This window comes from Acinonyx jubatus, chromosome D3 (genome assembly GCF_027475565.1).
Source record: "Acinonyx jubatus isolate Ajub_Pintada_27869175 chromosome D3, VMU_Ajub_asm_v1.0, whole genome shotgun sequence".
Taxonomy (NCBI): Eukaryota; Metazoa; Chordata; class Mammalia; order Carnivora; family Felidae; genus Acinonyx; species Acinonyx jubatus.
Window position 1 is genome coordinate 15730123 of NC_069392.1, and position 27597 is coordinate 15757719.

At 45.6% G+C, this 27597-nt stretch overlaps 2 protein-coding genes and 1 long non-coding RNA gene across 22 annotated transcripts in view; 2 read left to right on the forward strand and 1 right to left on the reverse strand.

Moving 5' to 3' along the window:
• The first annotated feature begins 2940 nt into the window (after positions 1 to 2940).
• PRKAB1 (protein kinase AMP-activated non-catalytic subunit beta 1) lies at positions 2941 to 13717 on the forward strand. The gene is made up of 7 exons (XM_027043934.2): positions 2941 to 3397; positions 6506 to 6669; positions 7874 to 7967; positions 8252 to 8366; positions 10701 to 10834; positions 12042 to 12110; positions 12360 to 13717. The coding sequence occupies exons 1-7, from the start codon at positions 3239 to 3241 to the stop codon at positions 12435 to 12437; spliced, it is 813 nt and encodes a 270-aa protein (XP_026899735.1). The 5' UTR covers positions 2941 to 3238; the 3' UTR covers positions 12438 to 13717.
• Positions 13718 to 13868: 151 nt separating this feature from the next.
• CIT (citron rho-interacting serine/threonine kinase) overlaps positions 13869 to 27597 on the reverse strand; it is a 166409-nt gene continuing 152680 nt past the window's right edge. For 6 of the 20 annotated variants that reach the window (XM_027043931.2, XM_027043924.2, XM_027043921.2 and 3 more), the window contains 3 exons: positions 27376 to 27555; positions 21898 to 22198; positions 18490 to 20901 (listed from right to left, as the gene is read on the reverse strand). In XM_027043931.2, coding sequence (XP_026899732.1) covers positions 20878 to 20901; positions 21898 to 22198; positions 27376 to 27555 — 505 coding nt within the window. In that variant the 3' untranslated portion in view covers positions 18490 to 20877. Of the gene's footprint in view, positions 14189 to 18489; positions 20902 to 20942; positions 22199 to 27375; positions 27556 to 27597 lie in introns of those variants that run through there. The other 14 variants (XM_053206546.1, XM_053206541.1, XM_027043926.2 and 11 more) reach the window with 6 other exon arrangements.
• LOC113595081 (uncharacterized) lies at positions 18633 to 27410 on the forward strand. The gene is made up of 4 exons (XR_008291871.1): positions 18633 to 18773; positions 21836 to 21977; positions 22329 to 23841; positions 24360 to 27410. It is a non-coding gene; the product is annotated as an uncharacterized LOC113595081 (long non-coding RNA).

Sequence of the window (27597 nt, forward strand, 5' to 3'; positions counted from 1 at the left end):
TTCCTGTTATTCCTTTATCCACAGCACCTAAAACAAAGCCTGGCATAAATTGGCTCTACACAAATACTTGTGGACCAAATACCATGGAATGAGCTCATTTTACTTCTGAGCCAATGACTATCTCTCTGTCACAATGACAGTTGTATCTCGGTGGAGAGAGAACATGGGGTCATCTACCAAGAAAAGACAGACAAGTCTGCCAATATTGTGTTATTTACATCGGTGAGGTGAATTTCAGAAGGTCTGGTGGAAATCCAGGTAGGCCAGCTTACAACTCTATCTCAACAGCTCACACACACTGCAGTCTGTCTTAGATAAGGCTGCTATTAAAAAAAAAAAAAAATGCCACAGAATGAATGGCTTAAACAACAGAAATTTACTTTCCCAGAGTTCTGGAAACTGGAAAGTCCAAGATCAAGGTTCTGGCAGGATTCGAGTTCTGGTGAGAGCTTGCTTCCTTGTTTGCAGATGGCCTCCCATGGCCTTTCTTCTGAGTTTGCACGAAAAGAAAATGGGGACCGGGGAGATCTGGGACCCATGCTTTCACTGGGTTATCTTATCTGAGCCAGAGCAGCAGTCTTGAAACTTTCTTCATGCATAACAGCACCTGCATAGCCAGATAAAGGGTCCACAGCTTATGTGTTCATGAGCTCACTGTCCTCATGTCCATGGCCCTCCTCACTGCCTAGTGTGAGCAAGAAAGCTCAAAGAATGCATTCTGGGTTATCCTCTGGCCTGGCTTAAGTCCCTTCTGGGCCAGTAGAACCCTTTTGCCTACCCGAATTATGCCTTTCCGGGAGTCTGTTTCCACCTTTACTCTGTGGATTCCTTTGGAGCTGGAATCATGGCTTATTTTTGTCTTATAAAATCGGTTTTTAAAATACAAAAGTAGTACATCCTCACAGGAGAAAAATTTCAAACAATAATTGAAAAAGAGAAAGTCCCCTTTCGATCTGCTCCTGTTTCCAAACCCACTCCTCTCCCCAGGTGGGACCACTATTAACATTGTGTTGTATATATTTCCAGAACTTTCCATTCACAAGAATAATGATGCCAATAAAAGTGCTAACGTTTGTTGAATGTTTACTGAGTCAGGTGCTATGCTAAGCACTTTCTGTGCATGTTCTCAATTAATTCACAAAACAAGCCTATAAGGTCGGTGTTATTTAATTTCCTATTTCACAAAAGAGGAAACCAAGGTGGCAGTTACAAAGTGGTAAAGCCAGAATTTAAACCCAGGCTAACTTCAGGGCTCATGCTCTTAACCTCTATTGTTCTGCCACTTGCTTTGGGATTTGGAATGTCATAGACACTTCTCCATATTTACCCACAGAATTCTATTTCCTCCTTTTTTATTTTTATTTTTTTAATTTAAAAAACATTTTTTTTTAATGTTTATTTATTTTTGAGACAGAGAGAGACAGAGCATGAGCAGGGAAGGGGCAGAGAGAGAGGGAGACACAGAATGTGAAGCAGGCTCCAGGCTCTGAGCTGTCAGCACAGAGCCCAATGCAGGGCTCCAACTCACGGACTGTGAGATCATGACCTGAGCCAAAGTCGGACGCTTAACCGACTGAGCCACCCAGGCGCCCCTATTTCCTCCTTTTTTAAAGTTGCTCATTATTCTATAAAATGAATTTTAAAAATTCATTTTGTCATTCTATTGCCACACCTTTTCAAATTTTGCAGTTTTTTATTTCCTTATTTCATCAAATCTAACATTCCATTGATTGTAAGGAGCACCCAGTTTCAGAGATTAAAATGTGAAATAAAATGTGCATCCTTAAAAAACATGTGCATCTTAGAATTAATGTAATATGGCATTAGAGACCCTGTGGCAGATGGACATGCTTCCATATAATTTGCATGTGTATATTTCTACAGAAGTTCCCTGGAAGTAAAATTGTGCACTAAGATGAAGGTACATTTTTTATTTTGATGGATACTATCGAATCTCCCAGGAGACCATTTATTTGTTAGTCATCTGCCTACTATTTACTTAGCACAATGCCTGGCACTTTGTAGGTATCAAATAAATGTTTGTTCAGTAGACAAAATGCATGACCTGGCCCAGCAAATGCAAAGCATTTTGAGATAATCACATGCGAAACAAAATACAAAAACAAAAAACCTCACCACCACCAAAAAAAACCATGACAGTGACCGATAGATTAGAATATTTTAGGACCACAAGTGTATACACTTTTGCTACAGCACTGGCCACGATGTGACAATCGTTAATAAATTAATTAATTTTATGCAGAATGATGTGTCCAAAGTGATTATAAAATATCTTACAAAATTATCTATCAAAAGGCTGTGCAATTTTTTAAAAAATACACTAGTAACTAGCATTTTATAACACCCAAACCTACTTGTCTTGAGAAATTTCCTGAGATCTTATGGTCTGTCATTTTCTCAAACACCTGCAAGACTACTTGCATCAAAATCACCTGGAGTTCATATTAAAATGCAGACTCTACTCCAGAGCCTACTTCGGAATCATAATTTCCAGGGAATAGGACCGGGGAATCTGCATTTTATTCAGGCAGTGCTTCTAAGGCACACAAAATGCGTGTGAGCTAGAGCATTAACCACCTTTAATAGTATGAGTCTCTTAATTAGATTAACACTTTAAATGATCTCTTTGGCTGTCGAGTGCAGGATCAACAGGAAGTGGGTAAAGATATCTAAAATAGCTAATGGCATCACTCATTCCAGAGCAGGGAAAGCGGCCCAGACCGCCCTCGCGCTGGCACGCCCCCTGCCGGCCTTCCGCAGTCTCGTCCTGACTCCGGCCGCAGCAGCTCACTGCGACTGCGCGCCCCGAGGCCCCTGGAGACTCCTTTGGGTGTGGCTGCCGCCCAGATCCATACCGGAAGCGGAAGTGAGGTCGAGTTTGCCTAAGGTGCTTCGCCCGCTGCTCCCGCCCCCACCCCCTATCGCGACCAACTCTCAGACGCGCCGGAAGCGGAAGTTACCAGGAGGTGGGGGAGTTGTTGGGAAAGTGTCGAGCTTATTTTCGGGCTTCCTGAGTAACGCGGGCTTGTGAAACGGCCAGTCCGTCCCTCACGCCTCAAACCGGTTACTGGCCCAGAGCCCTCTCCCGAGCGGTGTGGTACTCGGGGCTCCGACTGTTTCCCCAGGGTCCTTGTGACCCGTTAGTTGCGGGAGTCTCCTGCCCCTTCCCTGGAGTGAGGCCGCGTCCGGCTTCCCGGTGTCCCCGCAGACCCCCGCCATGGGCAACACGAGCAGCGAGCGGGCCGCGCTGGAGCGGCAGGGTGGCCACAAGACGCCGCGGAGGGACAGCTCCGGGGGCGCCAAGGACGGGGACAGGCCCAAGATCCTGATGGACAGCCCCGAGGACGCCGACCTCTTCCACTCCGAGGAAATCAAGGTGAGGGGGTGGGGGAATCCGGCTCCCCTTGATTAATGTTGAGGGGAGAAACCCCCTATTAGATTCCCTGCCACGTCCTCTCAGAAACTTCGTAAGCGGGAGGGAGGAGATAATTCTATTCACTTAAAAGCCAGATGGCCCTGTAAGAGCCCTCTTCGCAGTCCAGGAACCTGTGTCTAATTACCGAAGAGAAAGTCACCCCGAGGGAGGAGGAACTAACTTCGTTTAACATCATTAAGGAGAAAGCAGCTCTGGGACAGCGTTTCAAATTCTTAATTAATTAAGATCGTTGAGCTAGCAGCAGGTGAGCCCCGGTCGCTGCTTTCCCCTTAGGTATAATTAGTTTCACAGCCTTGAGAGATCTTTCCTCACCTTTACGGAGACGGGCCCTTTTTGTCGGAGCTGGTTTTGCAGTTTATTGTCGATTTTGGAGAGAACCCAGCGCACACGTGCAAGCTGAAAACAGAGTTACCCAGCTGACTGCAGTTGCCAGAGGCGTTTAGTTCTCCCTGAACTTGTGGTTCCCCCGGCTTCCTTAGAGCAGACTCAGAAAAGGAATTGGACTTCTGGAGGTCAGTAGGTGAGTGAAGTGTCAGTCTGAAAAGGGGGCAGCCAGCTGCTACTCAACCTTCTCTCTCCTCTCGTGTAAAAATATGACATGATATTTTAAACAGACCAAAGCAGACATTTTTAAAAACATTTTTTAATGTTTATTTTTGAGAGAGAGAGCGTGAGAGGGGGAGTAGCAGAGAGAGGGAGACAGAATCCAAAGCAGGCTCCAGGCTTTGAGCTGTCAGCACAGAGCCTGATGTGGGGCTCGAACCCACGAACCGTTAATCATGACCTGAGCCGAAGTCGGACGCTCAACTGACTGAGCCACCCAGGTGCCCCAAAGCAGACATTTTTGCAGACCACATTTGGACATCCTAACTGTAGTCTGCTTTCATTCATCAAAACTGTAAAGATGAGCTTTGACTCCTGGTTCAGCCATATTCCTGCAAACCGCCTGATGAGGTGTGGTGTTTCCAGCTGCAGGGCCCAGTCCAAGGACACTTAGTGGTTCTGGCAGCTGAAAAGTATGTGGTATAGCCTAAAAAAGGAGGAACGGATCCTTTAAGGACAGGGCAGCAGAGCAGGCTTGGGAAAAATGGGGTCTCCCCAGGCCCAGCATGCTCTCTGTAGTATCCAGTTGCGTATTCATCATCATTGCCCATTGGGCTAGTTGCCTGGTGACTCATTCCACCTTTACTCATATTTTTTTCTCAGATGTTGAGCTAGGTGATCACATTATTTTATTTATTTATTTATTTTTTATCTTTAATTTTTTTTTTTTACGTTAATTTATTGTTGAGACAGAGAGAGACAGAGCATGAACGGGGGAGGGGAAGAGAGAGAGGGAGACACAGAATGGAAGCAGGCTCCAGGCTCCGAGCCGTCAGCGCAGAGCCCGACGCGGGGCTCGAACTCACGGACCGCGAGATCGTGACCTGAGCTGAAGTCGGACGCTCAACCGACTGAGCCACCCAGGCGCCCCTGATCACATTATTTTAAATCCTCACTTGGATCTTGACTTTGAGTCCAACTCGAAAGAGCCTGCTCTTCCTGGGCGTTAAGTCCTGTGATTTGCACTTGCTTTCTGAAATTGTGCATTCCCGAGGAGCTGTGTGCAAAGTGAACTTTGAAATCCTGGTTCTCCAAAGACTTGACAACCCTTCCCCCAGAAATCATCGCGGCCCAAGGACGGCTGTTTAAGACACCACAAGAACCAAACTCCTTTCTTCAAGGAGTAACTTGTGGTTCTGCTGCTGCTGCAAAGCTCCTATAAGAAATATTTAGAATACAGAGGATCTGTGGAGAATGATTTTAAATAGTGTCCATTATCATTTCCTGAGACGTTACTGAGATGATGTAGCAGAGACACTGAATTGAATGCCCTAGACCCCTAAAAAAGTCATGGATTATTTTAGTACACTAGTTCACCATTTTGGCCGTGGTTATCACTTCCTCATTGGCAAGTGATTTTCCAGTCTGTTATTCTTTAATCTTTAGATCTTGTTAAATCTTAAAGAATGCAGGCTCATTTAAGATAAGCTCCAGTCAGTATTCGAAATGAAGATATTAGAAACTTGCTCAATGGCACCTTTTGTTTTTTTTAAAGAAATTACGGCGCCTTTTTTTTTTTTTTTTTTTTTTTTGAGAGAAAGTGCAAGTCGAGGAGGGACTGAGAGAGAGAGAGCGAGAATCCTAAGCAGACTCTGAGCTGTCAGCACAGAGCCCAACACAGGGCTTGAACCCACAAACCATGAGATCGTAGAGCCTGAGCCAAAGTTGGACGCTCAACCAACTGAGCCATCCAGGTGCCCCTGCTCAATGACACCTTTAAAGGTCTCTCCCAGCCTGGAACTCCTGCTCTTTTAATGTCTTTGGCTTCTGACTAGGAAATGTGTAAAAGGATCTAAAACCACATATATTTCAACCAGAGTTGGCTGTGTTTATTTCTCCCTTATTTTGGAATACCTCAGTTATACATTACTTCCCGTGCCTGAAGTTATTGTTTGCCATAAGGAGGGTCAGTCTTTGTCTTACCTTTTTCTCCCCGGTGCCTGGATAGCACTTTGTGAATATTTTTTCCCTTAGAATCTGGATTTGTGAGCTTCAAGTTGACAGCTCTGGAATTGTCTCTAATAAATTTTCACATACTTCGAATCTTGTTAATTCAGGGAAGAAAATGACATTTGTCAAGCTAGTCTTGAATTCATTGTACCCGCTTCCAAGTGAGTTCTGTAGTTTCTCCTAAAATTTTGATGTAGATCTCTTTAAAAACAGTATTAACAGCTTGTAATTATTAAGTACTTACTACATGTCAGACATTAATGCAGAGCATTTTACACGGACTGTCTCAGTCTTTCACAACAACCTTAAGAAATAGTTGTTTTTGTTATTTTAATCTTGCAGTGGGGAAACCAAGGCAGAGCTGTTAGTTAATGAGTTTGAAAATGAACCTAAGTAGTCATCACTGCCTCTTTTTTAGAAGACTAGACAGGGTAACTGTGTGTTGCAGGGAGCCCACTGATGGCTTCCTGTCCCTGAGTAAACTTCCCTTTCTAGGCTCCAGAGAAGGAAGAATTCCTGGCTTGGCAGCATGATCTGGAAGTGAATGATAAAGCCCCTGCCCAGGCTCGGCCAACAGTATTTCGATGGACGGGAGGCGGAAAGGAAGTTTACTTATCCGGGTCCTTCAACAACTGGAGTAAACTTCCCCTCACGAGAAGGTAATTGCCTGGGCAATATTCACATATTTGTCTTAATCCAGGGATAGATACTCTGGTTTCTAACTGGTTTCTGCAGAGGAATAGAAAAGGATGTTTTTATAAAATGGATGCTGAATGGAAAATAATCTTGCTTAATGATTCACAGGGTTCAAATCTCATACCCAGTTAGACTCTAGGTTTAGAGCACACTTAGGAGAAAACACTTCTCAGTTATGAGTATCTCACAGACATCTTTGACTTCAGATAGGTTTGCTTAGGCAAGACTTCTTCCTCAGAATGAGAAATCTATTTCTAGTGCAGTGGAGAGAGAGCACTGGGCTGGGAATCTTCAAGCCCAGAATTTGGGTCCATGTTGACTAAGCTAACCTGTTGGTAACACCTGAGCCTCAGTGTTCCTGACTATAAGAAGGGAACATTAGACAGAAAATCTCTGAAGTTCCTTCTAAACTTTGACACTCTTTGTATTGCCTTTGTTTGGAAGGTACCTGTTATTTAGGCATCATTAGCAAGACCATGGTAAAACCCTTGATCAGGAATCCTAGCACTGACTTCTGTCTCAAATAGTCAGTGAAAAACCATCTTCACTAGTGAGTACTCTTGATGAAACAAAAGGAGAAATTGTGCCCTGCTGGGTGTGGCCTGATCACGGTCACAGGCTGCCTGCTTTTCCGCTGGTAATGTGGGTATAGGAGGGGGACACTCAGCACAGTTAGAGTCATTTCAAGCAAAAAGCTTTCCTGGAACCTTGTTTTAGACGTTAAGCAAGCTTCTTTAGAGACCTGTTTGTGGTTCTTGGGAAACTGATCCCGTCTCCTGCCCAAGGCAGACTGACAGTAAAACTCGGCAGCATGCAGTTTATCTTGAGTTGCTGTCCTCTTTGGCCTCCCAGATGCCAAGTGGTATTTTGCGGGCAAGTTGAAAAGGACAAATGCCTGTTTGTTGACCTTTTGATGGTAGGAATGTGGATTCCTGGCATTTGACCAAAGTGAGTCCTTAAGGAAACCTCTTGCAATGCTGCTTTCTTACGGCTTTTCTAGATTGAGGTCATTATACTGAATTGCCTACAGTGGTTAAAAATGTTTATTCTTTTGCAGCTAAACTCTTTACACACAAAGGTTTGGTTTCGTCCCATGGCCAGTTTTGTAAGTAAGCTTAAGTGGGCAGCTCACCCAGCTGAAATCCTCTGCTTCCTTTTTCGTTGTAGCCACAATAACTTTGTAGCCATCCTGGACCTGCCTGAAGGAGAGCATCAGTACAAGTTCTTTGTGGATGGTCAGTGGACACATGACCCTTCTGAGGTACTCTTCCTCCTGCCCTTGGTCCTCTGACTGCCTTCACAATCCTAACAGCTCACTTTCCTCTACCAATTGTTGCCAGGTCTCCTTGTCCTGCTGGTAAAAGTCGCTGTGTGTGGCTTAGCTAGATGGCAGTGTTAATTGTCAGACTTATGGGCAAACTTGATGGAGATGAGCAGGTTGGCCAGCCAGGAGATGAGACCTTCCAGCCAGGAATTCTAAATCCTCTAAAGAATAACTCCAGAGACCTTCCACGTTATGATTTCTGCCTGTCTGTCTCTTCCCAGCCAATAGTAACCAGCCAGCTTGGCACAGTTAACAACATCATTCAAGTGAAGAAAACTGACTTTGAAGTATTTGATGCTTTAATGGTGGATTCCCAAAAGTGCTCCGATGTGTCTGGTATGAACACAGTTACTTTATACCACATGTGTGCAGGTGGGGCTGTGCAGTCTAGAAATAGTCCTGTTTCTCTTGCCTCTCACTCTTGAGCTTGAGCTGCCCTGTCATGTGGATGTTTGTAGCTCCCTAAAGAGCCACAAAAGTGATTCCTAACTCTGTCAGGTCAGGTTGTTGAAATCTAGCCCCAAGGGAGCTGTAAGGCATTTTTTTGGTCATCTCCAGTATTCAGTAGGCCTGCTTAGCCACAGAGAGCAGATGGTGGAAGCAGAACCAGAGCTTGATCTCGTGCCAGGGGCAGGGCCAAGAGGCCCTGGGAAGTTGTACTGGGTCAGTGATGAGCCAGCTCGGGGGGAGCCTGCCAGCTCCCTGCCTCCTGACGACCCTGTCAGGAGAGTCTCAGCCTGACAGGTGATAAATGGACACTTCAGTGATCTGGGCCGTCACTTATATGGCATATTAGCACCTTGCCAGAATCCCTTTGTGGGGAGAAAGAGGCTAACCACAGGAAACCGGCTAACTGCACAACCTGCTCGGTACCATCCTTAAAGAACTTTGCAAGAGTCAGCCAGGCCTCAAGCTTTCAATTAATTGCTTTTCATCCAAACCCACAGGAAGCAACGTAATACATACAATTCAGGGGCAGTGATGTTTTGTAATCTAAGGCATCAGTGCCAACTCCACTGCCCCTTTTTGCAGGAGTGTAAACAATTCCTTGGACCCCTGTGGGAGGCAGTGAAAAGATGTCCAGGATGGGACCTGATAGTCTAAGAAGACAGGTTCCGTGCAGTTTGCAGGATGATTCTTCATTGTCAGCTGGCTGGGCCTGGAGCTTCTGCCCCCATGATCTCTTACTCTTATCAGCTCAGAAACCGCAGTGGTAAATTGACCATGGCGGGCTTGCTGTGGCTGAAAAGCCAGCTTGTTGAGCAGGAGTTGGAAATCCCAAAATAGTGTTCTTCTTTCTGGATAGCTAACAAATCTTTTAGAGAAGCCATTTATTTCTTTGTCAGATAGGTGGGAATAGGAGAATGGAGAAAATGCCCGAGTATCCCCCACTTACTGATAAATGTAACTTTAGGCCACATACCAAAGCTTTTAGTCAAGTTTCTGCAGCATAGACCACCTGGGGAAAGAAAACTGGCCCCTAACTGTTGGTAAACCAACATCAGGCTCTCCATAGACCTCATATTTAGATACTCATTTTCTTAAAATATGTATTTACTCCTACTGGCTCAGTTTTCTACGCTTGTTTTTCTCCATTTCCTGCTGTCACATGGTTGGGGCATACGAAGTGAGCCTGTACCCTAGAAAGTGATGTTGAGGGAATTGGCAGAGCGGGGGCACATCAGGTTTAATCTTCCGCCCAAGGATTGGGTGGCCAGGACCCATCCTACGTGTCCTTTGACAACAGCTCAGTCCTTTCCATCTGGTCAGACATCACTAAGTGAGCTACCTCTGACCTTATGAAATGCTGCACTTCCAGAAGCTTCTTTTTAAAAAAAAATTTTTTTTTTTTAATGTTTATTTATTTTTTGAGACAGAGAGCGTGAATGGGGGAGGGTCAGAGAGAGAGGGAGACACAGAATCTGAAGCAGGCTCCAGGCTCTGAGCTGTCAGCACAGAGCCCGATGCGGGGCTCGAACTCACGGACCGTGAGATCATGACCTGAGCCGAAGTTGGACGCTAAACCAACTGAGCCACCCAGGCGCCCCTCCAGAAGCTTCTTAATATCTGTATAATCAAGACAAGCAAGCATTTGAAAGGAACCTGAGAGTGGTGGAGTCAAAGAGCCTGTAAAGATTAGATTTATCAATTTTTTATTTTTGGTTTTAGTTTTGAAATGTGCCAATGCCTCAGATAACTTGTTTTCACCACTGTGTCTATAAACAGGCTGCACTATCTTCCATTTTATTCTGGCTGGTGGTGCTCAGACCTTGGGCTTAGCTGCTTAAGCCTCGCTTGAAGCCCTGAGCGTCTTTGTGGTATTTGCCAGCCCAGCCCAAGGCGAGCAGCATTGTTCTGCAGGGCATGTCAGGTTAGGTTACTGAGAGCAGCTTCCTTGTTAGTCTGACCCAGAATCACCAGCTTTGCCACCACCGCTATCTGCTGCCAGGGCATCTGAGTTCATGCTGAATTTTATGCCAGTCACCCAAATTCCAGAAGAGTTTTCTCATTGCCTCTACTCTTCACCGTTGGGGCCTATATATATTCTTCAAGGGAATATAAATCTGTGTTGAGGGGACGAGGAAAACTGAACGGTGCCATAAATTCAGTGAGACTGCTCCTAGACCTCATAATTTTCAAAGTAAATGTCCTGTCACCATCTCCCGACAGAGCTGTCCAGCTCCCCACCAGGACCCTACCATCAGGAACCCTATGTCTCAAAACCAGAAGAACGGTTTAAGGCACCACCCATTCTCCCTCCACATCTGCTCCAGGTCATCCTGAACAAGGACACGGGGATTTCTGTGAGTACACAGGTGTCTGTCCAGACCATCCTCCACCGTCCTGTTGTGCTGCTCCCCTTTCCAACTGCCTCTCGGAAGCGGTTGGGAAAAAGGTTTCAGTGTTGCCCGTTGGTGTTAACTGCCAGGGTCCCCCTCTGATGTGGGAATGGGCTACCAGTGAGATGTTCCAGAGTGCTGGAACAGAGTGCTGCTCTCCCGTTGCACAAAGCCTTTCTGAACTTGTTTTCCCAGTGCTTCACTCTTGCCTCAACCTAAGCCCCATTCCTTGTGAAACATGACGAGAAATCTATAACCATTCCTTGTCGGTAAGCTACTTAGTGGAACTCCTCCTCTGGCCCCCAGACTTCAGTATCTACTCTTAATCACCAAATTGTTTTCAGAAATGTCAGTGCTCTCGGATTAAAACTTGGGAGATCTGGCTGACACACATTTTCTCTGGGAAATTGATATTATTCGTAAAAAGAAGTATGTGTCCTCTAGGATCCTGAAGAGCACCCCATTATTACCTTGTTAATTTTCCATTCCGTTTCACTAAACATGGGCAGCACAGCCCTAATTCTTGGGAATCTGAGTGTTCTTGTGCTTTGTCCAAGCCACCCCCTGAAAGTCCCATGTTTATGAGGTGATAAAGCAGCCATGCTGCTTGTGGACTCCACATACAAGCGGGTACACGTGTGCCACGATGAAGAGCCAAAAGCATCCGTGTGCAGGAGTCTCGTGCAGCGGTTGTGGTTTGCCCTGGGACATGGTTTCCCAGGCACCGGGTGGCCTCCCCTCCGTCCCCCCACAGTTATCCATTTCATTCTTCATGCTTTCTGAATCCTACAGACATGAGTTTGCAGCCCACTGCTCGGGAATGTTTAGTATAGATTTATCTTCCCGGTCTCTCTAAAAGTGTATTCATTGGATGGCTCTCTCTTCTTCTCTTTCAATAAGAAGATAGCTGTGGCCCACTAGAGGCCAAGGTAAAGCCTGACTGGAGACACACACCAGTGCATCCAACAGGCATGCAGGGAGCTCCCCTTAGACCATAAAGCATGACCCCCTCACCTCACCTGTCAGATCAGTCTTTCACTACCCAACTTAAGCAGAAAGGGGCATGAGAGCCTGCCTCCTTTCCATTGATACCTGGTGCTGTGAAATAAAGGGAGAATCTTCTTGATTTCCAAGTCCTAAATGCTCATGTCTGCTTTTGTTTCTCCAACAGTGTGATCCAGCTTTGCTCCCCGAGCCCAACCACGTCATGTTGAACCACCTTTATGCACTCTCTATCAAGGTAATGACACTTCTGTTGCTGGTAGAGCTGTGGTTCTCAAAGTGTGCTGTGAGGCCCCCTAGCAACAGAATTACTTGGAGTGCTTATCTAAAGGGCAGCTCCTGGGGCCTGGTGCAGATCCACAGGCTCGGGTTCTGAAGGCAGAACAAGAGTGTTTTTATTAAGCCCTCTTGATGCTTCACACACACACACTAAAGTTTGAGCTCTTGACTTGGTACCACCTTTGATCATTTCCACCCTCTTCCTCAGGATGGAGTGATGGTGCTCAGCGCGACCCACCGGTACAAGAAAAAGTATGTCACCACCTTGCTATACAAGCCCATATGAAGAGCTGGGAGCCAGCGGTGGGCTCCAGGGAACAGTGTGCACCACCAGGCTCCACGCGTGCATGCTTTCCACTAGAGGGAACGGACTGTAAATTTCTCATTTCACACTCTTTATAAGACATTTCATCCCCACCGTAGTCCTGCTTGAAGGTTTGTTCCAGGCATGGCAGCTCCCAAAGCGCCTCGGTCTATAACAGTCCTCTTGGCACCCTGCGGCTGTGAGCCTTGGGGCTCACCGAGGCCGAGGACAGTGAGGGAAAGCAGAGGGTCTGCTGCCCCCACACCACAGTGCATGAGGACAGGTGCAGTTCTGAACTGGTCGTGGAGATTCTTCTTCAGCCAGAAATGAACACTAGCCACTCTGCTTGGAAAATCTAAGAAGCAGGGTCTGAGGCCACGCAAAATTTCTAATCATATGGGCATTTTTAAGACCATCAGTTTGTCCCTGTTGAGGCCTGGCTGTGGAGGCAACAGCAGGTACCTGTCCTCTGAAATCAAAGCAATAGATGGTCGCCTGTTCTCTGCTCCAGGAAGATATAATTTCTGTAGAAATTAGAACCTGTCTGATTTCCAGATGAAGTTGTACAATTGTTTCTTCTGCTTTTGTGCACTAAGTATTTTTGTTTTAAACCAGAGGTGGCTGAGTCTCTGGCCTTAGGGCAATTTTTAAATCACCCCAACTAGAATATAGATCATGCGAACTGTATTCAGCAATAATCTGTTCTTAGAACAGACTTTGAAAACTGCTGCCGGATTTCTCCATTAAGCTGGATGATCCTATGGACTGACCACTGTTAGCTGGAAGGTTGTCCAGCTTTTTACTCTAATCGCAATGAGGGGACAGTATTACCATGAAAACTTGGGAGGAGCACCCTACCCTATGCCAACTTACTCAGGACCTCTGTCTTTACTTAGCAACGAAGGCTGTAGCAGTTGCTGTCGTTTATTCTGGGAGGAACTTAGAACTTGACAGCAGCCTTCTAAATTCATGTCGAGAAGACATTCTTTGGACCAAAGCAAACCTCTTCACACTCGGCGTGGTTTCCGGGGAGATGCTGCAGACGTGCCCATTAGTGCAGGTTCCTGTCCTCAAGTCAGCAGAAGCTATGGTTCTGCCCTGTGTTCTTGCTGGGAGACGGAGGAACAAGCTCCCTGGTTGCCAGTATTTATTTGGTAAACCTGAGTCTGGGATACCTTTTTTTGTTGTTACTGCTTTCCAAACACTGAATTATTGTCACCTTGACGTACAGGTTTCAATAAAGCTTTGTAAAGATAACGGGACGCAGGCTTGGAGGAAGCTTTGATTTTACTCAGTCATTTGGAGAAAAGACTGGAACGCTTCCGAGGTTTACTCGGTGAGGTGCTTTTCAATCTTTGTCACGTCTTGCGCTCATTGAAAATGGTACCATCCTCGTGGTACTCTGGGGTGAGTGACAGGGCGGCTCTGGCTGCCCCCAGGACTGAGGACCATTCCCTTGACCTACGGGTTTTGCACGCAGAATTTGGAAGGCTGTTAAGAAGCCTGTAAAACTGAGTTCCTTTGAGCCACTCAGTTTTGAGGGGAGACTGAGGAGAGGCAACAGTGAAGGTTCCCAGTTTGGGCAGGTTGATGGCATCTCCAGGTCAAAGGTCTTGCCACCTCTTGCTTATCAGTGAGCACCACCACAGGAGCCTGGGATCTGGACACCCTTGGAAGACGCCAGGACATTCTGGAATCAGCGTTCTCATCAGCTAAAAGGAGCTCTGTTTGCTCTGCCAAACAAGATGGAAGATTACAGATGACATTGTAATAAGCCTTTCCTTCCCAAGTGCCAGGAAGTATTTAAATAAACGTATGAGAAAAGGGAACTTCTAGGTCATTTGGTTTACTTGAGGTGGAGAGTGGCCTAGAAAGCACTCCTACCTGGGAAACTGGCTGTCTCACCCTGAAAATCCAAGTGATGTGGGAACCCTAGATTTTGGGGACTATAGGGATTTTAAGTAGACTGTGGAAACATGCAAAAATCCTCTTTCCAAAACTGGATAAAGTACTTTTAAAATACAATGGAAAAAATTTACCTAAGCTCAAAAGTATAAAAGCGATCTATTCAAGTACCAGAAAAGAAACTTGGTGAGCTGTGAGCACAGGCCCTATGCCCTGGTGGGGACTGAGGGAGGGTGCTGGTGGGGGCCCTGCGTGAGTTGGCCCAGGAGGGCACTGACCTTTCTGTGAGAGGGATTAGAGAATCTGGCTGCTAGCCTGAGTCACAGTCAGAGCTCAGAGGAAGCCATCAGCCCCAGGCCGCAGGGGGAAACAGTAAGAACTTAAAAATCCACTGTAAAAACTAATTGGGAACCAGTAAACCCTGAGAGCTCTCTGCAGCCCAGAGGCCACAGGAGACCCCCCAAGAGAGACCACCACTGTGGTGGAAGGATGCAGGCATAGCCACTCCATGGGACCAAGGTATCTGCATTCTCTACAGCAGTTTGTGTATCTAAAAGACTTCCATTTTCTTTAAAAGGCAACACAAAGGAAGTCTCCTATGGTTCGAAAGACTGCTCACAGACCCAAGTGAAATCCTCAATACCCGAGAAGCTAGAGGTAAGGGAAATTATTTCATGGATGTGAAATCACAGGGTCAGAGGAGACCCCAGATCACAGAGGCAAAGCCAAATGTAGAAGTGAAGTGTCCTATGACCGAGGCAGGCAATGCTTTATTAGCATTCCCATTACGGGTGAGGACTGGTTACATGGTTAAAGCTTAACCCAAATTGCTTTTGAGTGAAGATGTATTTTTCTTCCCGGAAATCTATGTACAAGTGAAATTTATAGAGCCAAAGGTAAGGCCTTTAAATTACTAACATGTAAGTAAAATGGTATGGGTCATTAGAATCATATGTCAAAATACAGAAACCAGAGATTAAAGGACCCAGGCAAAGCCCTTTCCTTCCTCCAGCTTTGCTTATGGGTGTAAATAATGTAAGGGAAGTCAGTAGCACTCCGAAACCAGGTCACACCCTGACTTCACATTAAAGTTGGCCATTCTCCCACTGTCCCCTCCCTAATGAGATTAGGGATGTTGATCCAGTTCAGTTGCTGACTAGCTGTATGACCTTGGGCAGATCACATGGCCTCTCTTAGCTTGACTTCCTCTCCTGAAAAATGAGAGGGATTGGACTAGCACTAGATGATCCTAGGGCTCTTTCCACACTGGGAGCCACAAAGCCTTTACGACATGGGTGGGATGTGGCCACAAACAGGAAGTTAAGAGGCTGGAAAAGCAAAAATGCCAGCCCCCTCAACTCACTTAATTAGGTAATTTCCAAACTCCAAAGACCAGGATTAAAAACCCAGAACATCAGTAATCTCATCCATGGCTGAGGTCAGAGACAGCCACTTTAGGGAAGAATAAAATGCCATTTGGTTCACCTCCCATTATTTTTAGATGAACAGTTTCATTTCCAAACGTGTTCAGTTCTCCCAATACCCGATTCTCCACCAGTGTTTACAGTTGGAATGAATTGATGAGGATCCAAGTCTATGGACCACTCAAATCTTTATCCAGCTTCTGAGAAATCCTCCCCCCCCCCCCCCCCCCTTAGCACCTCTCTTGATCAGCAAATTAGTGGAGGAACAAGCCAGAGCCTTCTGACCTGGAACACCAATGCTAGTTGTCTTCAGGAGAAAATAAGGAAGTTAGGAACACACACGCATTTCTTCTGAAACCTAAGTCATCCCAGCTGTTGTAGTAACATCTGTAGGGCCTTCCTGAGAGTCATCACTGTTGTCAGACCCTTGGAGAGGATCCCAAAAGCTGGAGCAGCCAGAGTCCAATTTGTGGGGCCCACCCTGTCTCTGGGTCAGCTCCCAGTCCTCATCTTTTTCATCCTCAGCACCACTAAAGGGCCTTTGCCTGGATGAAGATGTCAGCCCTCACTGCTGCCTTTTCTACCACCTTGGTGTGAATTCACCCATCTCATCTGGAAAATTGTGAGTACCCTAGGTCACCTTTAGCTTTCCTTTTTGTGGTTCTTGGAAAGACCACCTGAGTTGCTTATAGTAGTGAAGTCATTTTCAAAGTTTGTTCTTCTACCTCCAACAAGCCCTTTAGTTCCATTAATCATTGATAAAGGAAAGCCAAGTGATCAACACTGTACTATATTTCCACTAGCCCAACCCTCCCCAGCTTTGGAAAATAAAGCCAATATTTGATTAGGCAAGTGATGAAACATTTTTCTCATACAAACATTGTGTGCCTGGAGCCCCAGTCTCCATGGTGTAGACATCATAAGAAATATTTAAACTGCCCAGAGAGAAATCTGACTAGAACAGGCCAAGGTTTCTCAACCTTGGCACTATTGACACTTGGACCTGATATAATTCTTTTCGGGGGTAGGGGTTGCCCTGTTGTAGGACATTCAGCAGCATCCCTAGCCTCTACCCACTAGATGCCAATCGTGACCATCAAAAAGGTCTCCAGACTTTTGTCAGATGTTCTTAGGGGAGGGGAGCAAAGTTCAGTGGTTTAGAACCACTGGGACAGGCCTATTCAGCTGTTGTATTGCAAGTGGAAGCTTAGCTGCTCCTAGGCGTAGCCTTAATGCTTTAGACTTAAATCTGCATGGATGTCTTCTAAAGCAAATCTGATTCAAGAAGCCCAAGTTTTCTGAAGACAAATTTCAGTCCCATTAAGCAAATTATCTCTTTTTAGCCTAAGTCTCCAAAACCTAGTTTCATGGTTATGAAATTTGCTGTACAATCAGTGTCTTTGGTCTCATGAAAATTAAGCACAGAAAACGTGATGTCTGATTTTGTGCTTAAGAAACAGGAGTGGTGGCCCCGTGGAAGGTTGGGCCTCATTTCATGGTGTGGCTGAGTGATTTGTCAGTTCTTTGAAGTCATTCCTTAGGGTCCAAAGAACCTTTCTGGCACATTCCTTTTGGAACCAAACCATATTTACTTAGAAAGTATTCCTTGGCTGCCAAGAATTCTCAGGACATTAATTGAAATGGTTGGTGTTTAATGGACTTTCCCCAGTATTATAAGGAAAGAAAGGTTCTGACATTTTATTCATCTTCTGAGTAATTTTCATTCTTATAGTTATGACCTTTGGCAGATTTTTATCTCCAACAGTAAAGTAGAAAACAGATTTGCAGGTACTACAGTCCCTGTAAGAAGCATGTCAGATACGGCCCTCCCAGTCCGATTGTGACTGTTGTCAGATACTTTCATTGGAAAGTAAAAATCGAAGAGTAGAAAGCAACAGGAACCATGAAAAAATTCACCATTTGCCAAAACTGATGTTTGGATCAAGCAGAGTTTGTACTAACAATCATGGGAAAAATTTACCTCACAGACTAAAAATCCATCCAGTTAAAAATAGAAGTATCTACATTTTAAATTATCTTGATCCAAACTCCTCCCCCCAAGGAAATAAATCTACATCATTAAATTCCCCACGACCGGGGCACCTGGGTGGCTCAGTCGGTTGAACGTCCAACTTTGGCTCAGGTCACGATCTCACTGTTTGTGGGTTTGAGCCCTGCATCGGGCTCTGTGCTGACAGCTCAGAGCCTGCTTCGGATTCTGTGTCTCCCTCTCTCTGCCCCTACCCTGCTTGTTCTCGTTCTTTCTCTGTCAAAAAAATTTTTAAAAACTCCCCCACGACCTTATAATGGAGAGAAGTTTTAAAGTGACCTGTTTTCCTGCTTAGCTGCATTATGGGAAAATTAGGTAATCCATCCTCAAGTAATCCCTTCAAAATGGCCTGTTTGCATAAGGACCTTTCCTGTTCTGCAGTCCTATAAAGTGACCTAACAGCCAGTTTATGGTTCACTGGAAATAGTGACCAAACTTCCAACAAGGTCTTGCTCTTGGGAAAGACTGCTATCGGGCTCTTGACTCCAGAAGAGCAGTGTGCTCCGGCCTCTGTATTGCTCCCCCGACCCCAGAAAAAAGCCTCCTTGAGAGGGAAGCAAGGTCCCACGCCACAGTAACAAGCCCATGCTGACACTGGCAATACTGAGGACGTTTATGGTCTCTCAAGAAAAGAAGAGGTCGTTGCACAAAAGCAAACATTTTAGATCATTGCTTTATTTCACTACTGTTTAACAACAAAGTTCATTCCTCTCAAGGTGGATCTTGAATTGTTCCTTGTGTTCTTTTCCTCATCCTGAATAAAAAAGGTAATGAAGAAAAAGCCTGTACTTTTGGAGACCTAGAATCTTACATATGCTAATAAGCTTTTGACTGCAATTTTGTGGTACGGTATTTCCTGCTGGCATCTTGGTGGTCCCACGGAGCTCCCCACCCTCCAGTGAAGGTGGCTGTCCACAACTACCACCGTTGAAACCAAAAGTAAGTGTTGAAAAATGCACCTTTTACAATAAAAAAGTAGAAACCAATTCAATTTCCTTTTTTTTTTTTTTTTACGAATATAAAGTTTCTCGTAAATATGTACAGTCTTTTGAGCTAGTTCTATAGCAGGAAGCATTTTTCACAAATGAGACACACAATATACACTTTCAGGGCTCAAGAAGCCCCATTTCTCATGGAGATCCTAAATGAAATGCCAAGACTGAAAGACCAGTTTTCAGTGACCTTTCCAAATACTTGTGGACCAAGAGACAAAAACTTCAGCAAACATTCAGTCTGATCTGCCCTGGGGGAGGGAGGGGATGCAGTGTGACCCCAAAGACTCCAAGCGACACATAAAACACAACAGCATGACACCTGCCAAGGGTGCAATAACGTGGAGGGAGGGACATAGGTGTTTCGAACAAGAAAGCACTTAGGTTAAGAGACGAGCAGGAAGGAGCTGGGATTTGGGCCAGGCTGCAATCTGGAAAGTGATCTGACGTGGGTTGAAACGTGGTCATGTTCCCCTGCAGTGGTGGAAACAGGTCTACCTTTCAGCCTACCTAGGATGTGCCTTGGTTGTTCGAGGCATGCCTAAGAGTCATGGAGAATCAGAAGCAAGAGATGCCTTGTGGGAGATTAAAGGCAGAAGTAAGGCCGCTGTTAGCTTGCCAACTGCAAAGCCTCTAGGTTGGTTCTTTACCAGTTGCCAGGAATTTCGCATTCTGGTAGCGGGCAGAGAGAAACCATGTGAGCAGCACTGCACCTAAGGAGGACCTCCTGACCCCAGCAGAGGTGGAAGAGGGGCCGCGGCTCTCTCCAACTTCCTCGTCTTAGTCTAGCCCTAGGGAAAGGCTCACTTGGGAAGTCACAGTTTCGTGGGGTAGAACTGTGCTGGATTTTGTGTGAACACGGAGTCATCCACGAGGGAGGCGGCAGGGAAGCGTGAAGGTGTGAGGTGGTGGTTTGCTGAAATCCTTCTCTGGTCGTAAGGCTTGAGCGTTTGGTTTTTTGTTTGTTCAGTGCTACAGACTGCAGCTTTTTGTGGCCAGTGAATTGGCAAGTGGTCAGAGGGTCTCGATTCAGCGGGAGCGATGGTATGGTACTAGTACATTGGCAGAGCAACCCAGGGGGGCAGCCAGGTCAGGGGGCAGCACATGCAGTGAAACCGCCATGCAGAACTCCCGGACGGGTCTCTTCGCATCCCAGGGTGGGGAACGACGCGCTGTCGCAGACAGGAGGTGGATGGCCCCCTGGTCCTCTCCCGGGCCCAGAGACTCATCAACGCTGGGCTCCGAGCAAGTCTATTGCATGCTTTCCTGGCCAAAGCTACATGGAAAGCAGGGACAGCAGGCTGGGGAGATGACTCTGAGGGGCGGGGAGGGAGAGCTCCTCGAGGTTCCTTGGCCCCAAGTCACTGCCTCCGAGCTGAGGCCTGATGACCTCCGTACATTCTCAGCTGGTGGGAGGGGAAGTCGTCAAGGCCATAAAAGGCAATGAGAACAGTAAACATTTGGCTAAGATGTCACCCTGGGTAAAACAGGGCCATCTGTGAGGATGGACTGGAACAAGAATGAACCTACATGAGCGCAGGAGGTTAGCCAACTGGCGGGGACTCTTCTACAATACGTTTCCGTAGCAAAGACCTGATGGTGTGATCTAGCTAAAAATGACTACGACAGGAAATACATTGCTATTCAAATCTATTAAGAATTCTGTTGTCTTTAAAAAAAAAAAAAAAAGAAAACCAACCAACCCTAGGATCTTAAAGTAGCTATTAAATAGGATTCTAACCACGTTGTAGTTAGCGCAGGTTGGTTTCCTTTGATGAACTGGTACAGGCTAGAGCCAGGTATAAAAGTTTGTGAATGCTCTGAAAGAGAAAGTGCACAGAGGGTGACTGCAGGAAGGTGCTGACGGCTCCCGAGAGCCTCAGCCCGGCACCACCTGGCTGCAGGGCGTCCACACTGAGGTGGGTCTGGACCCAGCTGTGCCGTGGGGTGGCTGAGCAGATGGGGGCTGGGGTCCCCTTCAGCAAAGTTCCTTAGAGTGTTTGGGGTTTTCCTGCAGATTAAGATGAGGAGTTGGTTTTTCTGGCTGAGATTTATACTGAAGACTGGTCCCAGACCTAGGAGCAAAATAAGGAGGGGGTTTTAGCTGAGGGGGCCAAAAATGCCTGTGCTCCCCCTGCCTGATCCCAGGAGGAAGTGTGCACCACCCGGCCTCCCTGCAGCTGTTAATAGGGAGTGCTCCACAGTACGGCTCCAGCTCTGAGCTTGGGGTTCATCAGGGAATGACATTCACAGAAAATTCTCCAAAGCTGTGGATGGATCTCTGTTACACACACACACACACACACAAGCCCCCATTTTATCGGTAAAGCAGAGGGGAGAAGAAAAAACACTGAACGGCCTTTCCTCCTCTCTTTATCGGCAGGGGTCCCAAGAGCCAACTGCAGGTGGCCTTGGGAGAATGTGATCTAGAAAACCAGCCCCCAAGGACAGAAAGGTGGCTGTGCTGTCCAGAGGGGTCCCTGGAACCAAGCCTACCGAGGAGGCATCAAGTACTTGAGCCTCCCCCTGTTCGTTGGGGCCCCTTTCCTTCAACACATCCCTCCATCTCAATTGCTAACCTAAAATTACACAGATAATAACGTGTATGATTTAAAGATTTCAAAAAGCTCAAAGTTCTAGGGGGCAACCACTGTTAACCAGTTTCTGTGTAGCCTTCCAAAAAATTCTTGAGGTACGTATTTGTAGATGTGCCTGAAAAAAATAAGACATAAGCGTTTTGTATAGTAGGCTATCATTTGTGTTTAAGAAGGGAGGATACACATAGATATTTGCTTATGTGCATAGAGTATCTCTAGAAACTGCGAACACTGGTTGCCTCTGGGGAAGCGAATGATATACCTTAGGGTAGCTATTCCATTTTGAGGTACACATGTATGCATTATCCATTTGCTTAGAAAGGCCTCTTCTTAAATACATTTTCTTCCTAAACTTGTTACCATGTCCTAAAAAATCTGAATTAATAATAACAGAGTCTCCTTTCTACAACAGTGGCCCCAAAGGGCCCTCAGCTCCTCAGGTCACTCCTCTGGCCTCTCCGGATGGTGCCTCACCTTGTTGACCTGGGACAGTGGGGTCCTCACAGCTCCTGCAGGCAGCCGGCCCCGGCTGCTGTCCTCAAACAGCCTCCCAGGTGAGCGTTCCCTCCGCGTGCTGAGCATCCGGCCTGGGGACTTCTCTCGCTCCAGGGGGCGGCCAGGAGACTTGTCCCTGCGCAGCTCTGTCCGCCCCTCTCGGTAGCGGTGGGGTGTGCTTGGCTCTCGTGGGTGGCTGGGGCCTTCCGGTGGCGCCGGGCTAGAGGCCACACGCTTGGTGATGTGCTCGTTGTATGTTGGCGGGCCTCGCTTGTTGGGGCTGCAGGCAACAGGAAAGGGAGGTGCGAAATGAGAAGTCACAACCTCAAAGGGGCATTTTCTTCCTCTGAGCAACCCCCAGGTCCCAATCCCACCAGGAGTTCTTCAGGCTTTTTGTTTTCTTTTGATAGGACAGGAAGAGAAAGAGGACAACAAAAGAAAATCAAGCTTCCTGGTCTCAGTGCAGGTTTTTACTGCCAGACCCTGTGCTAAGCTCTTTATGTGCTTTGACTCATTACATTGTCATGACAGCTCCACAAGCTAAGAGCAGGCATGACCCTCACAGCAGAGGCGATGTGGAGACAGGGAGGCTGAGTGCCTGGCCTGAGCTAGGGAGATGCAGAACTGGGATTCCGACACAGGTCAGTTTGACATCCTAATCCCCACCCAGTATCTTACTGACCTAAGTATTTTGCAGAATCTATAAGGCACAGAAGGAAGTCTTCATTTAGGGGAGGAGGCTGCTCAAAGGCCCTTGATGCAAGGGAGCAATTTTGAGAAAGCCTGTACACATCTGCCAATTCTGTCTCACTCGTCGGCCTGGTGTTTGGTCACCTCTCCTTCCAGGTGGCTTTCCAAGCATCTTTGTGGCACCCAATACTGATGTGAGAGGAATCAGGCCTGACAGAATTAGAAAACTGAGCAGGACAGACAAAAACAGTACAGTTGCTCAAAACACGGCCCTGGCCCTGAAGATGACAGTTAATAACCAAACAATAGACAACACTAGGGCCTTTTTGTATGGCCAATCCAACCCTCCCCCGAGCCCGGCCTGGATATTTCGAATGAAGATTTCAGCAGGTACGGCCCTAACCACCTCTCTGAAGAAGGGAGATCCAGAAACAGAACTGAGAGTTAATTCCTTCCCACCCCAACGAGCAGAAAAAGTACTCAGTCCTCCTCATCTCAGTATAATTAGAGCCAGGAAAAGGGAACCGACTTAACATGGGCACATTTTATGGAGAATATTACTTGGAGAACATGTTTTGATTGATTGGAACTTTATCTCAGAAAATAAAAGTAGAAATCGGGCAAGTAAATTTATCCTCGTTATTTTTAAAATCTAAATTACAATTGGAATTACAGGCTGATTCTAAGAATGAGCCAAGTATGAATCACATACTGATTTATCTTGCTCTAATTTTTGCAGCGGAATTGTATGCTAATATGCTTGATGACATACTTTCCATCAATGTTGGACTTTTGCAGTAAAATCAGTCATTTCTTCAGAAATGTTTGAGAGAGTCACTGGTTTTCCCAGAGGCCCATCTTAATCCTTGATATTTAAATCCTTCTCTTTGGAAGGGGCCAAGTTAGTTGATTTTTTCTTCAATTATTGGTCCAACTACCAGAATCTCTTTGTCAATGCTCATAATTGAAAACAAATGAGAAGCAAAGACACCTACTGGGGGAGGAGAGACTCTAGAGCAAGCTTGAAGGCCAAATCTGGACAGATGCCCTGGTTTTATAAAGTTTTATTGGAACACAGCCATGCCCATCTGGTTTTGCACTGGTTGTTCGGCTTTCATACTACAACAATAGTTGAATGGTTGAGACAACCATATAGCCCACAATGCCAAAAATATTTACTATCTGGACCTTAACAGAAGTTTGCTGATTCCTGCTCTACAGTGAAACAGAGAGGTGAGTAGAGATAATTAGATAAGTGATCAGTTCATTGTGAAGTTTTTCAAGTCATTGTCTGGCTTCCTTGTGCAATTCTGTCAAGATTCCAGATAACATGCCCAGAAAGCCAGAACCCTCCTGTGCTAGGTGGGTACAGCAGAAAAATCTGAGATAACTCAGATTTCAGCATCTTGAAATGAAGGTTTATATTCATCTCTAGTCATGTGGCTTTAAGATATGGAAGACAAAAAAAATAAATTCCAACTAGGAGAATTACATTAAGCCTATTTGTAATGGAGATGAAATTATAAAATGTGTTCACAGGGGCCCATCATAAAGCAAGTGAGAAGATACTCAATGCCCTGGGGAAGAAGGATGGCTCAAGGAAGGCCATTTGGGATGTCAGATTAATGGAATGAAAGAAAATACTCATCATTCTAGGCCAAGTGGGCAATCTTCTATCTCTGTATCTATTAATGACCAATGATCTACCATGCCAATTTTATGTTTTTTTTGTTTTTGTTTTGTTTGCAAAGAGTTTCGTTTCTTGATCTGCTAAACAGACCAGGGCAATGAGGCCTGCAGTGAATCATATTCAGCCAAGCTGGGCTTCTACATTCTGACCTGCCAAAGCAGTCTGCATAAAAAGATCATTTTATAAGCCAAGAGACAACCAAAGACTAACTGTTGATTTTCCACACATGCCTGGCAACAGCAGGAAAGCAACAGCATTATTTCTGCCTCTTGTTCAAAGGAACCGGAACCATTTCCAACCACAGGAATAAGCAACTTCTTACAGAGACACCATATAGTCTCAGAAGGAAGGTGCCTGCCATCTAATTAGTGAGGCAGTGGAGAAAAAAAAAAAAATCTAATTATGGTACTTTGATTTGTTCTTGGCATGACTTGGAAACTACTTAAAGAAAATCTGGACGTTTCAGGATAGAACTGTAGCCCTTTGAACAGTTCCTTCTGAGGCAGGGTCAAGCCAAAAGAGTTAGGAACTGCTGGTTATTTGGCACTTCTGATCTTCTAGCAAGTGCCTGGGACTAAAACCACACTGACCAAAAATTCAGACTAACTCTTATATTTCAATAGAAGAAAAGCTATTCATTAGGACATAGTCTCAGAATATTAAATTTATGATTTTTTTCAAGATCTAAGCATTTTTTAATATTAGAGATAATTACAATGTGGTGGAGGGACTAAGTCCCTTGAGAATAAAAACATGTCTTCATCTGTGGATCCCCAGCCCCAGACATTGTGTCTAGCACATGGTTAGGGGATCCATGTAATTCTTTACAGAGTAGACATACCATTCCAGAAAAATTTAAATCCTAGGTCAGTTAAATATTCCCCTTGGGTTAAATAATCTCAGAATTTATTTGCAGACCAAGATCTTAAAGTTATATACATCAAAGCTCCACATCGACCTGGATCTGGCTCACAGCCCTCTGTGTCAAGACCAGGTCAGTCCCACTTCCATGCACTGCTGATGGCATTGCAGATGGATCTGGCCTTCAGGGAGGAATTTTCAGCAAGATCTATCAAAATTACAAACAGACGTCTGATGTCACCCGTCAATTTTGTTTCTAGGAATTTATCCTACAGATAGATTCCTAAGCATGCAAAATGACAGAAGCACAAAATCATTTAATTTACTGTAGCAACAGTCTGTAAATAACCCTAAAATCCATTGATAAAAAAGCAGTTAAATAAATCAAGGTCACATGAAGGAATGCTATGTAGGCATAAAAACAACAATGAAGAATACTTCTGATGCCAACGTGGAGCAGTCTCCAAGGAACATTAGGTACAAGAATGTGTGCTGCGCTACCACCTGTATCAAAAAGAGGAAAAGCACTTCCAGAATGGTACAGCAAGGATCGCCGAACACCCGTTCCTCCATAAAAGCAACAAGAACACTGGCAACAGCCGTCAAAATAAACTTTTCAGAACTCTGGAAATTAACCAGACTTGTAAGAACTCTAACAGCAAGGGCATTTATGCAAGAAAAATAACTGATAACCCCAGTAAGAACAAGTTTTGTGACATGTTAATGTGACCTATTTCTACCCCCTTTCTCCCCAGAGCTGCAGTTTTAAAACTAAGAGCCCTGTAAGAGTAGCCTCTGGAGAGAGATCAGGATCGAAACTCCCCAAAAAGCCCCATCCCCAGAAAACAGTCTGACCTGCTTGGCTACTCCCCAGAAAAGACCATTCGCGGGGCTTTTTCCTTGACCCAAGTCAGGGCTTGCTCATGAGAAGAGCCCTATTCCCAAATGTTTATCAAGAACAATCAACAGCAAGTGTTTAATCTGCCAAATACCTGAGGGAGTGCTACCAGTTGGGGAAGAGGCTGGCCAAAACACTCAAAAGGAAATCTGGGAATAAGATGTCTGCAAGGCATTTTGAAATGGTCCCTTATATTCATAGGGATTTAGAAGGCCATGCACACAGGAAAAACCTGAGAAGGCTTCAGTTCTCAATTCTGGCTGACTTTGAGCATTGAAGGTATGCCCCCCCCCACACACACACACAAACCCTAAGCAAAAGGTGAGAGACTTACTGATTCAATGCATTGAACAAAATCTCTGCCCTGTCATTAGCTGATAACTAACCTAACCAAGCAGAAACTTGAATGGCCAGCCCGACATAACAAAGAATACAGACTTTACAGATTTAGTCCAGGAGAGTCACTAAATAAACAGGAACAACAGGGGCCCTTGGGTGGCTCAGTCGGATGAGCAGCCAACTCCTGATTTTGTCTCAGGTCATGAATTCTTGGTTCATGAATTCAAGTCCGGCATTAGGCTTTGCACTGTCTGTGCAGAACCTGCTTGGGATTCTCTCTCCCTTTCTGCCTGCCCGCCTCAAAATAAATAAATAAACATTAAAAAAATAACACCAAAAACAGCAACAACAAAAACAGGGGAGAGGTGGGGAACTGATTTCCAGAGTTGCCACATTATAGTATTTGAAATGTTCAGCCTCTCAACAAAAAATTAGAAGACATGCAAAGAAAGAGGAAAGCATGGCCCATACAGATGGTGTTATTTCTTCTGGGAAATCTTCCCTGGCCCCCAAGTCCAAGCTAGGAACCCTGTTCTGGGCTCCCATGGTGCCTTAAATTACCCCAGTCAGAGGCCCATCCTTCTAAGCTAGGCTATAATTGCCTGACTGCTCATCATGGCCTCTCTCCCACTGGGCTCTATCAGGGAGGGACTGCATCTGGTTCTTCAGCACCATATCTCCTGCAACAAGCCCAAGTAGCATGGCAGAGTATCTGCTAAAGCAATGAATGCACAATTCATGATCGATTCTAGTGCCACTAAAAAACTCAACAGAGAAAGACCAGACATTTCCTTCCACCTTTTTCCAAGGGGGCATTTAAGAATTATCCTGATGCTTGTAAAGGGCACTTTAGTGCTATAGATCCCAAAGAAAAGAGTGGCTTGAGCTTGAAGACTGGGAAACCTTTGACCAGTTTAGCAAAATTTCCTGCTATCTTACAGAAAAACACTCTGCCTCCTGTAATGGAGAAGTGTTATACCTGCGGGAGGTGGAGGGGCCCCGGTGGTGGTCAGTGCCGGACTCCTTCACAAGGTTTCCTTTGCAGCAAATAACCCTTAATTTATCCTGGTATGAGGACGCCAGGTAAATCGCTCCTGAGGAAATTGCAGGGCCCAAGTAGCGTGGGTTCGGGATTTCCAAATACGCTCGGGCAGGGGTCCTATGGAGTTCCAGATAAGAGTTTACATTCAGGTTATCTCCG

What these genes read in the sequence shown, in the direction of transcription:
- PRKAB1 (XM_027043934.2), top strand. Translation starts at nt 3,239, where the DNA reads ATGGGCAACACGAGCAGCGAGCGGGCCGCGCTGGAGCGGCAGGGTGGC. An exon ending in AAACTTCCCCTCACGAGAAG is followed by an intron (nt 6,670 to 7,873) that starts GTAATTGCCTGG and finishes TTTTCGTTGTAG; the next exon opens with CCACAATAACTTTGTAGCCA. An exon ending in TTTATGCACTCTCTATCAAG is followed by an intron (nt 12,111 to 12,359) that starts GTAATGACACTT and finishes CCTCTTCCTCAG; the next exon opens with GATGGAGTGATGGTGCTCAG.